At 41.9% G+C, this 13005-nt stretch overlaps 1 protein-coding gene across 1 annotated transcript in view; it reads right to left on the bottom strand.

Annotated features, from left to right (window-relative positions):
* impact (impact RWD domain protein) overlaps window positions 1–13005 on the bottom strand; it is a 43323-nt gene that overhangs the window by 22924 nt on the left and 7394 nt on the right. Inside the window, exons 5-7 of the mRNA XM_073045614.1 lie at window positions 8730–8815; window positions 4064–4165; window positions 1516–1610 (exon numbers count right to left, since the gene is read on the bottom strand). Of these exons, the coding sequence (XP_072901715.1) occupies window positions 1516–1610; window positions 4064–4165; window positions 8730–8815 (283 nt within the window). The remainder of the gene's footprint in view (window positions 1–1515; window positions 1611–4063; window positions 4166–8729; window positions 8816–13005) is intronic.

Raw genomic sequence — 13005 nt, 5'->3', positions numbered from 1 at the left:
GGCCGAATTTGGAGTATTGTGTGCAGTTTTGGTCACCGAATTACAGGAAGGATATTAATAAGGTTGAAAGAGTGCAGAGAAGGTTTACAAGGATGTTGCCAGGACTTGAGAAACTGAGTTACAGAGAAAGGTTGAATAGGTTAGGACTTTATTCCCTAGAGCGTAGAAAAATGAGGGGAGACTTGATAGAGTATATAAAATTATGATGGGTATAAATAAGTGAATGCAAGCAGGCTTTTTCCACTGAGGCTAGGGGAGAAAAAAACCAAAGGACATGGGTGAAGGGGGAAAAGTTTAAAGGGAACATGGGGGAGGGGGCTTCTTCACACAGAGAGTGGTGGGAGTATGGAATGAGCTGAGAGATGAAGTGGTAAATGCAGGCTCACTTTTAACATTTACGAAAAACTTGGACAGGTACATGGATGAGAGGGGTATGGAGGGATATGGGCCGGGTGCAGGTCAGTGGGACTTGGCAGAAAAATGGTTCAGCACAGCCAAGAAGGGCCAGAAGGCCTGTTTCTGTGCTGTAATGTTCTATGGTTCTAACTGCAGTTTCCAATCTTTACTCTTTGTTCTTTATGCCCCTAGTCTCTGAAAATCCTTCAATTGCACAGGCCAGTTCCAAGACATCATTGCTATTGAACAGCAGGGATTTCTTTGAACTCATGTGCAACAAAAAAAATGAAGAGGGAAAAGTAAAAGAGAAGCACAGGGACTGATCATCTAAGAGCATGACCTTTGGGAAGAAAGGTCAGTGAAGTTGCTGCAAAATTTAGGCCAGTAATATCCCATCCCAACCTTCAATGCATAATTCAATAGAATAGATCTGCTGTGTCCTGAACTTTGTTCTCACACTTTCTGAGAATACTTTGCACTGTTTTCCTTCAAAACAACATAAACATAGTACATAGAACACAAGAACAGGCCATTTGGCCCATAATGTTGTGCCTAACTAATTAAACTAGTAATAAAATGCCTAACTAAACAAATCACTTCTCACAACACAATACTCATACCCGTCCATTCTCTGCACATTCATCTATCTGTCTAAAAGACTCTTAAACGCCATCACATTTGTCTCCACCACCACTCTTGGCAGCATCTTCCAGACACCCAACAGTCTCCATGTAAAAATTTTACCCTGTACATCTTCTTTTAACTTCTCCCCTCATCTTAAACGCACACCCTCTGAAATTAGATATTTTGCACCCTGTGTACAAGATTCTGTCTGTCTACTCTATCAATATCTTATAAAACTTTTGTCAGATTGCCCCTCAGCTTTTGATGTCCCAGAGAAAACTACCCAACTTTGTCCAACCTCTCCTTATAGCACATGCCCTCTAATCAAGGCAGCATCATGGCGAACCTCTTCTGCACCCTCTCCAAAGCCTCCACATCCTTGAGAACTAAACGAGTTACTACAAATGCAAATAAACCAGAGCCCCATAAAGCTGTAAAATAGCATTCTGATTCTTGAACTCAGGGCCCTGGCTAATAAAGACAAGCATACTGTACCTGTTTCAACATCACCACAGGAGCAAGGTGTGCTTGGAACGTACTCCGGCGATCAGTGATTGGCTCTCCATGGGCCATCAGTGGAATTTCCACATCTAAAAATTGAAGAACCCAGTAAATCACAGGTAAAACCATGTCGTATATGAAACATTAATTCTAGATGCTTTTTAAATGGTGCAAGAGATGCCCCACGGAACCAGAGCATCCTTGTACAGAGTTAATTAAAAGCTAACATGCCAATGCAGCAGACAGGTATAAACCAAGTGATAGAGCTGAAGAAACTCATTAAGATAAAGATTAGGTTAGCTTTATTTGTCACATGTACATCAAAACATACAGTGAAATATATCGCTTGCATCAACCACCAACACAGTACACAGCACATTCTTGGACAGTCCACAAGTATTGTCATGTTTCTAGCGCCAGCATAGCATGCTGACAACTTACTAACCCATATATCTTTTGGAATATGGGAGGAAACCAGAGCACCTTGAAGAAATCCACATGGTTTCACAAAGAACGTACCAACTTCTTATAGACAGCGCAGAAACTAAACTCAGATCACTCGCGCTTTAAAGCATTATGCTAATCACTATGCTACCACGCTATCCAGAGTTGTACAGCACCAAAAACGGTCTTCGGCGCATCGTGTCCATACTGGCCTTTGCTGCCCATCTACATTAAGGTTAATTATCTGCATTAGAACTATAAATTTCTATGTCTTGCCAATTGAAAATCTGCCAAAATATCTCCCAAATGTGGTGACCAATTCCACCACTCTTCTGCCAATGAGTTCAGATATCAACCTCTGTCTGTATGAAAAAAACTCTTTAGATGCTCTTTAAAACTGCTCCCCTCGCATTAGATCTAGAATGGGTACATCAGGGAAACAGGCCATTCAGTCCAACTTGCCCATGCTAATCAGCAGGTACCCTTCCATATTAACCCCATCACCCAGCACTAGCTCCATCACTCTCGTTGTCCAAGTAAATCAATACTCTTCTAAAGATGTGTTAATCTCTGTCAGTGACCCAGCTACAACCAACCTCCAGAAGTGTATTCCATGTATTCACCACTCTGTGTGTAGAAGGTCTCCCTCAAGATCCCCTCTGAACCTTCTCGTCCTTTCCCTATCCCCTTAATATTGACACCTCTAGTATGACATTAAAACAGGACTTGAAGATAAGAGCATGGATGTATTACTACCGTGCTTAATTGCATTAGCAGACTGCACCTGGGGCATTGTGCACTGTTCAGCTTCCTTACTCAAGGAAGTGTCTACTGCCCTCGCAGTGCATATGTACACAACTATGTGGCGAGTTAAACAACCTCTCAAAAATCACCCTAGACAGAAGCTTTCTTCGGGTTTTTAATGAGATCTCTTACTCTGAAAGGATTTTGCTATTTCAAGGGCAGATAAAGAGTGGATGGAGATGTGTGTCTTTCAACCTTACACACAGGAGTTTGCACATTGGGTTTCCTCCAGGTGCTCCACATTCCTCCCATGTTCCAAACAAATTTCACCGGGTGTTTCGATGTACGTGTGGCAAATAAACTAGTCTCTCTTTTACTTGCCATAGAGGGGTTGAAGATTCACTAGACTGTTGGATACAGAGGGGCTCTCCTGTGAGGAGCAATTGAATGGACTGGACTTGTCATCTCTACGGGGCAATGGAGAGTAACAGGACTCATGCAAGTTACAGTAACAGGCAGGCTCAGATTGTGGAGGAATATGGAAAAAAATTAAACTGGTAACATACACAAAATGCTGGAGGAACTCAGTGGGTCAGGCAGCATCTATGGAGGGAAATGAACAGTTGACATTACAAGTCAGATCCTTCATCAGGACAACTGGCGAATTGGTTTATTATTGTCACAAGTACCAACGTAGTGAAAAATTCTTTTTGCATGCCATTCACACAGATCACTTCACTACATAGTACAAGGGAAAAGCAATAACAGAATGCAGAATCAAGTGTTACCATTACAGAGGAAGTGCAGTGCAGGTAGACAATAAGGTTCAAGGGCTGCGGTGAAGTATCTTGTAAGGTCAAGAGTCCATCATATTATAAGAGTTCTGTTCAATATTCTTATAACAATAGGATAGCAACTGCCCTAAGATTAGCAGCTTAAAGCAGAAGCTTAACCCAAGCAGGAGTCAATGGCATTCAACAAGCACTGAAGTGATGCCTGAAAGGCACTCAGTGCCCATTGAGATATAGATTTTAGAAAAAAGTGAAATCTGTAATGAGGGAGAAAGGTATCCAACATATTGCCTTGGTGGGGCAGTAACTAGAACATGGATCAGGGTTTCAATAGCAATTGATCTCCATAATCGCTCCAGCACTCCACTCCTTCAAGCTACTATTTAACCCTGCTCTCTGATCAACCTGTCTCTGCATCTGCTCAGTGTCTGATCATTTCTCAGGGTAAATGTATCAGAACAGTTCACTAATATTACCACAAAATAAATGCAAGTTGTTGCCCCTCAGTAATGGGAGTTCCAAATCCCAACTTGTTCAGAAGCAGAACTGTGTCCAACACTCACCATCCAAGCTTTCGCTGATGTTCCCCTTCAGTACAACTTGTTGCGAAGACGACTGGCATCCCCAGTGATCAGCCTCCTCTGTTTCCTTCTGTGTGCCTTGAGCTATTGCAGACAGATCACATTTAACTTGCACATTCTAAAGCACGGCATTTAATAGCAGAGATTTGCAATGTTCTGTTAAATTTTAATGTATATACAATGCATTAAACAAAAGAGTCAGCCTGACTTGTAACATCAACCTTACTTTTTGTTTCAGATGCTGACTGACGTACTGGGTGTTTTGAAAATTGGTTTACTATTATCACAGAAGTTCAATTCCCAGCGTGGTAGTCAAGCAGCTTGAAGTTATAAATCTAAAGGAGGCTGAGTGGTGACCTTAGAGGTTTATAAATTCTTGGGCAATATGAATGTTTCTTTAAAAATATGGAGGGGAAATCTAAATCAAGAGGGCATTGGGGGAAGATTTGTAAGTTCTTGGGCAATATGAATGTTTCTTTAAAAATATGGAAGGGAAATCTAAATCAAGAGGGCATTGGGGGAAGATTTAAAAGAGCAAGCTTTTCCACAGAGGGTTTTGGGTTTTGTGGAACGAGCTGCCAGAAAAAGTGGTGGAGACGGGTACAATTACAATGTTTATAAGGACAGGAACCTGGATATGAAAGGTACAGACAAATATGGGCCAAATGCAGGCAATTGGAACTTGTTCATATATGCTTTTTTGGGATGAGGAGGTGGCAAAAGAGAAAAGATTGAGAGGCTTGGCAGTGCTCCTAATTTTAGAAAAATAATCTCATTAAAATGTGAAAGATATTCTTACAGCACTTGACAGGACATTGGTGGAGTTGAGATGTCTTCTGACTGGGGATCTGGAACCAAGGCTCACTGCTCCAACTAAGGGGAAGAGAATCATCCAGAGAATGATTATCCTTTGGATTGCTCTTCCCAAGAAGCCGCGGAGACCCTGTCACTTGGAAAGAGAAGTCCAATATAAAATACAGATTGATAGATCTGCTCAGTCATTTGGTGTGTATAATTCAGACATGGATAATTTTAGATATCAATAGAATGAAGGTATGAGGGGTTTAGTGCAGGAAGGAGACAACAAGATAAAAAAAAAACTTTACTGATACTGAATGGAGGAGAGAAAACCAAGGGGTAACTGGCCTATTCATGTTTCTACTTGGAGTCAGAGCAATGCAGCATGGATATCAGCCTTTCAGCCCAATGCCAACCACAGCGCCCACCCAATTAGTCCAAATTTCTGGTGTTCAGCCCACACCCCTCCAGGGCCTGCACTCCATATGTCTTTCCAAGTGCTGCTTAAATGCTATGACAGTACCTGCCTTAAACACTTCCATTGGCAGCTTGTTCTATTCACTCATCACTCTCTCTATGAAAATGTTGTCTCTCAGGTCCCATATAAATCTTCCCCCCCCCCCACCCTAAATCTCTGCCCTCTAGATTTGGACTCCCGTACCTTGGGGAGAAGATTGTTACCATCCACTTTATTTATGCCTCTCACAACTTTAAGCATTTCTATATGGCTACCCCTCATTCTCCTACATTCCAAGGAACATATCACGTCTCAAGTTGGTACAATTTAGGCCGAGGGTAGAAGTGTACAAGGGGAGCTGATGCTTACACAGAGTTGGTTTGGAGAATTACAAACTTTTTGGTCCAAGTGTTTGAGAATATTATTCTTCAAAAATTCTGCATTCCCGCTCCTTAAGTGAAAGTGATCCCGAGTGAATCACGTGACATTAACCACAATCTGGAGGCTTGAACAGAATGATCAGGAGGCACAGCACAACTTCACACCAGCAGCTGGCAAATTAAATTTAACTTATTAAATAAATCTAAACTGAAGTGATGGAATCTGCAGCAGTGAGCATTAAAGCGGGGACTGTTGTGAAGGGAAGATCCAGTTCATCAACATTCTACAGACGAGGAGGTTTGGTACTGAATTATGTTTGAATTTGTCTGCACTTCACACTACCTTGTCCACCCCCAGTCAGTCATTCAGAATGGAAATAGGGCCTTCAGCCCAACTTGTCAACAGAGTTCCCCAGGGAGCTAGTCCCACGTGCCCGTGTTAGGAACATAGCCCTCTTACCTAGATGGCTTTTAAATGTTGTGAAATCCGCTGCCTCCACCACTTTTTCTGGCAGCATTTTCCAAAGACGCAACATTCTCTGCATGAAGGAGCATTTTACATCCACCTCCGATCTTAAGCTTTGCTTTTAGCACACTCTCACTAGGAAAAAGACTTTGTACTTTCACCCTATACACATCCCCCCCGCCCCCAGGTCACCAATCAGTCTCGTACATTCCAGTGTATAAAGTTTGGAACTGGAATTGAAATTAGTTTATTATTGTTATATGTACCAGTGTACAATGAAAAACTTGTCTTGCACACTGGTCATATAAATCAGATCATTAAAGTTCAAAGTAAATTTATTATCAAAGTATATATACTGTAGGTCTTCACACAAAACCCTGAGAATCATTTTCTTGCAGGCATACTCAGCAAATCTATAGAATATTAACTATAACAGGATCAATGAAAGTTCAACCAGAGTGCAGATAACAACAAACTGAAAATGCAAACATAAATAAATAGCAATAAACAATGAGAACATGAGATAATACGATAAAGAGGCCTTAAAGTGAGGCCTTTGGCTGTGGGAACATCTCATGGATAAGTGAGTGCAGATATCCCCTTTTGTTCAGGAGTCTGATGGTTGAGGGCTAGTAACTGTTCTCGAACATTGTGGTGTGAGAGCTGAGGCTCTTGTACCTCCTACCCGATGGCAGCAGTGAGGAAAGAGCATGGCCTGATTGATGGCAATATCTGATGATGGATGCTGCTTTCCTCTGACAGCATTTCACGTAGGAGTGCTCAACGGCTGGAAAGCCTTTACCCATCATTACACTGTACATCAAGGTAGAACAAGATAAAGCAATAATAATGCCAGATAAAGTGTAATAATGAAAGAGAAAGTGCAGTGCAAGTAAACAATAAAGTGCAAGATCATAACAAGGTAGATTGTGAGGTCAGGAGTCCAACACAATATTAGGGAACTAATAGTTTTACAATTGTGGGGTAGATGTCCTAGTCTACGTAACCTCTCCTTATAACCTGGGCCCTAAAATCGAGGCAACATCCTGGTAAATCATTTCTGTGTTCTCTCTGGCTTACTAACGTCAACAGGGTGACCGAAACTGTACACAGTTGAGCAGAAAATAGGAAAGCATGAAGGCAAGTACCAGTAGACTCATGTACCATCACACTCAATGACTCAACTCAATGTTATGTTGAAGTTGTAGGAGACATTAAGGCCTAATTTGGAGCATTGTGTGCAGTTTTGGTCACCTACCTACAGGAAAGATTTAAATAAGATTGAAAGAGTACAGAGAAAATTTACAAGGATGTTGCTAAGACTGAAGGACCCGAGTTATAAGGAAAGATTGAATAGTTTAGAATTTTATTCTCTAGATTGCAGAACATTGAGAAGAGACTTGATAGAGGTATACAAGATTATCAAGTCAAGTCAAGTTTATTGTCATTTCGACCATTAACTGCTGGTACAGTACATAGTAAAAATGAAACAACGTTCCTCCAGGACCCTGGTGCTACATGAAACAACACAAAACTACACTAGACTATGTGAGACAGCACAAGGCTACACTAGACTACTTAAAACAACATAAAAACTGCTCTAGACTACTGACCTGCACAGGACTACATAAAGTGCACAAAACAGTGCATGTCTTGAACATAGGTTGAGTGAGCTGGGGCTTTTCTGTATGGAGGAAAGGAGGATGAGAGGTGATTTGATAGAGGTGTATAAAATTAAAAAAAATAGTTGGAGTGGACAGTCAGCACCTTGTTCCCAGGCTGGCAACGGCTAATACGAGATGGCATGGTGTTAGGTAATTGGAAGGAACTATGGGGGAGGGGGGAAATGTCAGAGGTAGGGTTTTTTTTTACATAAAGAATGCTAAGTGTTTGGAAAGCACTACCAGGAGCGGTGGAAGAGGCAGATATACTATGGACATTTAAGAAACGCCTAGATAGGCACATGGTTGAAAGAAAAAATGGAGGGCCATGTGAGAGGAAAAGGTGATATTGATCTTGGAGTAGATCAAAAGGTCAGCACAACATTGTGGTATATACTATGTCCTACGAGTGAAACACCTGCATAAAGATAACACCCAAAGCTCCAAGCTGCTCACCAGTAGATAGGTCATAGACCCAGATTTGACCCCAACCTCTGGTGCTGTCTGTGCTGAATTTGCATATTTTCCCCATGACTGCATGCGTTCCTCCCACATCCCAGAAAAGAGCACGTTGTTAAGCTTATTGGCCACTGCAAATTGCCCTTAGTGTTTTATGAGGAAAATTGACAGAGGGCTTGGCATTTCTCTGTGAGCTGACACAGGGTTAGTAGACCAAATGGCCTTCTGTATTATGGTGAAATAATGGAATTCAACAAACATTTTGATTTGCAAAAACCAAATGCTTTAATTTTTCTACTATGTGGTTATATCTAGGTAGATACAACTACATATTGTACCTCCAGGTAGATAAATTATGTGCTTGTATTAACCTGGAGTTATAACTGCAGCATCAAAACAACAATATTTCAGAGTACATGAACTTTACCTGCAGCATCTGACTGAGCTTTCACCTGTAGAAACTCCTGAATCTTTTGCACCCAAAGGAACAGAACACAGTCGCCTGAATTTTGCCTGAAACAGATTAACCAAATCAACAACACAGCCACTAGACCTGCCAGTTTTCTCCCACATCCTAAAGAAGGGCAAGTCCATCCAAGAACAGTGTGACACAGGGGGAGCACCCTATGAATGGTCAAGTCTCCATTCCTCTTCTAAAACGACCCCATTGGCACCCGTCTGCTCCTTCAGCTCCTTCTCCCTACAATCCTCTTTCCACTTATAGGCATCTATTGAATCTACAGCTGCACAGTATCATGAACAAGTCCAAATCCCAAACATTCATGTCACACAAACTCTTATCAGGAATACAAGTCCCTCAAAGCTACTTTGGCGTTCAATCCTAATTTGTAACAAAATTCAAAGTGTTAACATTTTAGTTTCAAAAGCAAATAGAATGTTGCAGGTTTGCATAAAATTGGTGAGTGCCTCAAGAAGGTGGCAACTATCATTAAGGACCATCACCATTCAGGACATGCCCTCTCCTCACTACTACCATCAAAGAGGAAGCACAGGAACCAGAAGATCTTACTCAATGATTCAGGAACAGCTTCTTCCCCTCTGCCATTAGTTTTCTGAACAGTCCATGGACCCTTCTGCACTGCCTCATTATTCCTTCAATCTTGTACTATACATTTTGTAATTTATAGTAATTATATGTCTTGCACTGTGCTGCTGCATAAAATAACACATTTCATGTCATGCAAGACAGTAATAAAAGTAGCTAATTTGACAAGTTAAAGGATTTCTATCCAAGTTTGCAATGAGTAGTACCAATCACACTTCCATGTCTCACTCCTTCCCGAGTTTTCCCTCCCAGTCTCTGACACTCATGGTAATTTGCAATTTACAATAATGTCACAGGTAGACAGGGTGGTGGTATCCCTGCCTTCATTAGTCATAAGAGTACACGAGTTGGGAAACAAAGGACTGCAGATGCTAGAACCTGGAGCAACACAATCTGCTGGAGGAATTCAATGGGTTGAGCAACATAAATTGGAGGAAGGGAATTGTTGACATTTTGGGTCAAAAACCTTCATGACTGAGAGTGGAGAGGCAAGAGGGTCAGCGTGGAGAGGAGGCGGAGAAAGGGCATTTTGAGTAGCTGCACCACAGACTGGTACAAAGCCTCCAATTCACAGGATTGAAAAAGGTTGCAGAGGATCGTAAACTGTCAGCTCCATCATGGGCACAGCCCTTCCCACTATCGATGACATCTTCAAGAGGTGGTACATCAAGTAAGTGACAGCGATCACTAAGGGTCTTTACCATCTGGGAAGATGTCCTCTTCTCATTGCTACCAATGGGGAGGTAGTACAGGAATCTGAAGACCCACATTCAAAGTTTGAGGAACAGCTTCTTCCCTCCATCGTCAGAACTCTGAGTGGTCCATGAACACTACCTCACTATTCCTCTCCTGTATCTTTTGTTGTAATTCATGGGAATTTTTATGTCTTGCACTGTACTGCTGCCACAAAACAACACATTTCATGACGCATGCCAGTGATAATAAACCTGATTCTGGTTTGGGTGTGACAAGAAAGGATTCTGAGTCAGCCGGTGAGCTGAGGATGGGTGTCAGGTGGCAGGCAGGTTGTGCCAGGTAGTGTAACTGAGCAGGTGTGGAGTTGGAAAACGTGGACAGATGATGGAAGGAGATAGTGAAAGAGAGGGGAGAAAGACAAATCATTAGATTAGATAGGTGGAGGGGAGTGTGAAAGTTGGAGGCAGTTGCTGGAGGGAGATCACCAGGAACACAAAGGGCTGCCAGTGCTGGATCTATCAGTAAAGGAGGTGAAAATGGGAACCACAAGTAGGGAAGGGAGAAAGGAATGACCATTGGAACCAGACCGGGTGGTGCGGTTGCAGGAAAAGAATCTGTGTGAGAAATGGGTGAATGAAGGGAGGATGGAGAAGGGGACAAAGATGGCCAAAGGGCAGCTGTGGGGAGGTTGGGAATGGAGTAAAAATTGGAGGATCAGTGGATCAGAAGGAGATAATGGTGGGGAAGGGAGGGAAAAAAGGAAAAATAATAGTGGGACACCGTTACCAAAAATTGGAAAACTCAATATTCATGCCATTGAGTTGTAGATTACCCAGGTGGAATTTAAGGTGTTGCTCCTGCTGGTGTTGGGACATCATGTCACAGTTGTACAAGACGTTGGTAAGACTGAACTTGAATTACAGTGTTCATTTCAGATCACCACATTATAGAAAGGATGTGAGGAAGTAGAAAAAGATTCGCAAGGATGTTACCGGGACTGAGGAGCTTAAGTTCTGAGTTATATTCAGTTATATGCTAGGATTTTTCCCTGGAACAAGGAGGCTGAAGGATAGCCTTATAGAGGTTTATAAAAATCATGAAGGGCACAGAAAGAGCTAATGGTCAACATTTTTTTTCCTAGGATGGAGCAGTCTAAATATAGACATATGACTAAGGTGAGAGGATACCAAAAGTTTCTTCAAGTACATAAAATGTAAAAGAGAGATGAGTGGATATTAGACCACTGGAAAATTATGCTGGAAAGGTAGTAATGGGGGACAAGGAAATGATGGATGAACTGAATAAGTATTTTGCACCAGTATTCACTGTAGAAGACAATAGCAGTATGGTGAAAGTTCCAGGTGTCAGGGGTCATGAAGTGTGTGAAGTTACCGTTACTAGAGAGAATGTTCTTGGGAAACCAAAAGGTCTGAAGGCAGATAAGACCTAGACCAGATGGTCTAATTGTGGAGGCATCAGTAATGATCTTTCAAGAATCACTCGATGGTTTCAGAAGACTGAATAATTGCAAATGCCACTCCACTTTTCAAGAAGGGAGAGGCAGAAGAAAGGAAACTAAAGGCCAGCCCTGATGAAGGGTCTCGGCCCGAAACATTGAATGTTTACTCTTTTCCATAGAAGCTGCCTGGCCTGCTGAGTTCCTCCAGCATTTTGTGTGTGTTGGTTGTATAGACCAGTTAGTTTGAGCTCAGTGGCTGGGAAGATGCTGGAGACGATTATTAAGGATGAGATCTCAGGGCACTTGGCACATGATAAAATAAGCTGTAGTCAGCATGGCTTCTTCAAAAGAAAATCTTGCCTGACAAATCTGTTGGAATTCTTTGAAGAAATAACAAACAAGATAGACAAAGGAGAATCGGATGATGTTGTGTATTTGGATTTTCAGAAGCTCTTTGACAAAGTGCTAAAACTGGCAGCTGCTTAACAAGCTATGAGCTATGGTATTACAGGAAAGATTCTAGTATGGATAAAGCAGTAGCTGATTGGCAGGAGGCAAAGAGTGGGAATAAGGGGAGCCTTTTTTGGTTGACTGCCAGTGACTAGTGGTGTTCCATAGGCATCTGTATTAGGACCTGTTCTTTTTAAGTTACATGGATGATGGAATTGATGACTTTGATGGAAAGTTTACAGGCAATATGAAGATAGCTGGAGGGGCAGTAGTTCTGAGGAAGTAGAGGGGCTACAGAAAGCATTTAGACACATTAGGAGAATGGACAAACAAGTGGCAGATGGAATACAGTGTCAGGAAGTGTATGGTCATGCACATTGGTAGAAGAAAGGAAAGGGTTAACTATTTTCTAAATAAAGAGAAAATACAAAAAACTGAGGCGCAAAGGGACTTGGGAGTCCTCGTGCTGGATTCCCTAAATGTTAATTTGCAGGTTGAGTCTATAGTGAGGAAGGCAAATGTGATGTTAGCATTCATTTCAAGAGGACTACAATATTAACACATGGATGTAATGTTGAGACTTTATAACACAATAGTGAGGCCTCACTTGGAGTACTGTGAGCAGTTTTATCTTAGCAAGGGTGTAATAAAAATTGAAAGGGATCAAAGGAGGTTCGCAAGAATTATTCCAGGACTGATTGGCTTATCATATGAAGAGCACCTAATGGCTCTAGAGCTGGATTCAACAGAATGCAGAAAGATGAGGGGTGACCCCATTGAAACCTATCGAATGGTGAAAGGCCTTGATAGAGTGGATGTGGAGAAGATGTTCCCTATGGTGGGAGAGTCTAAGACCAGAGGACACAGTCTCAGAATAGAGGGGTGTCCTTTTAAAATGGAGATGAGGAGGAATTTCAAGTCTGTGTCTTTGTTGTTGGCTTGCTCACGCTTGAGTACTCAGTGATGGGTGCCAATGCTTTTTATTTGCCGGTGGGGGAGAGGGGATTGTTGTTTGTTGCTGCTTACGTGCAG

The sequence above is a fragment of the Hemitrygon akajei genome, chromosome 1, assembly GCF_048418815.1.
Source record: "Hemitrygon akajei chromosome 1, sHemAka1.3, whole genome shotgun sequence".
NCBI lineage: Eukaryota > Metazoa > Chordata > Chondrichthyes > Myliobatiformes > Dasyatidae > Hemitrygon > Hemitrygon akajei.
Note: the sequence above shows the minus strand (reverse complement) of the source record. Positions and strands in the feature narration are given on the sequence as shown.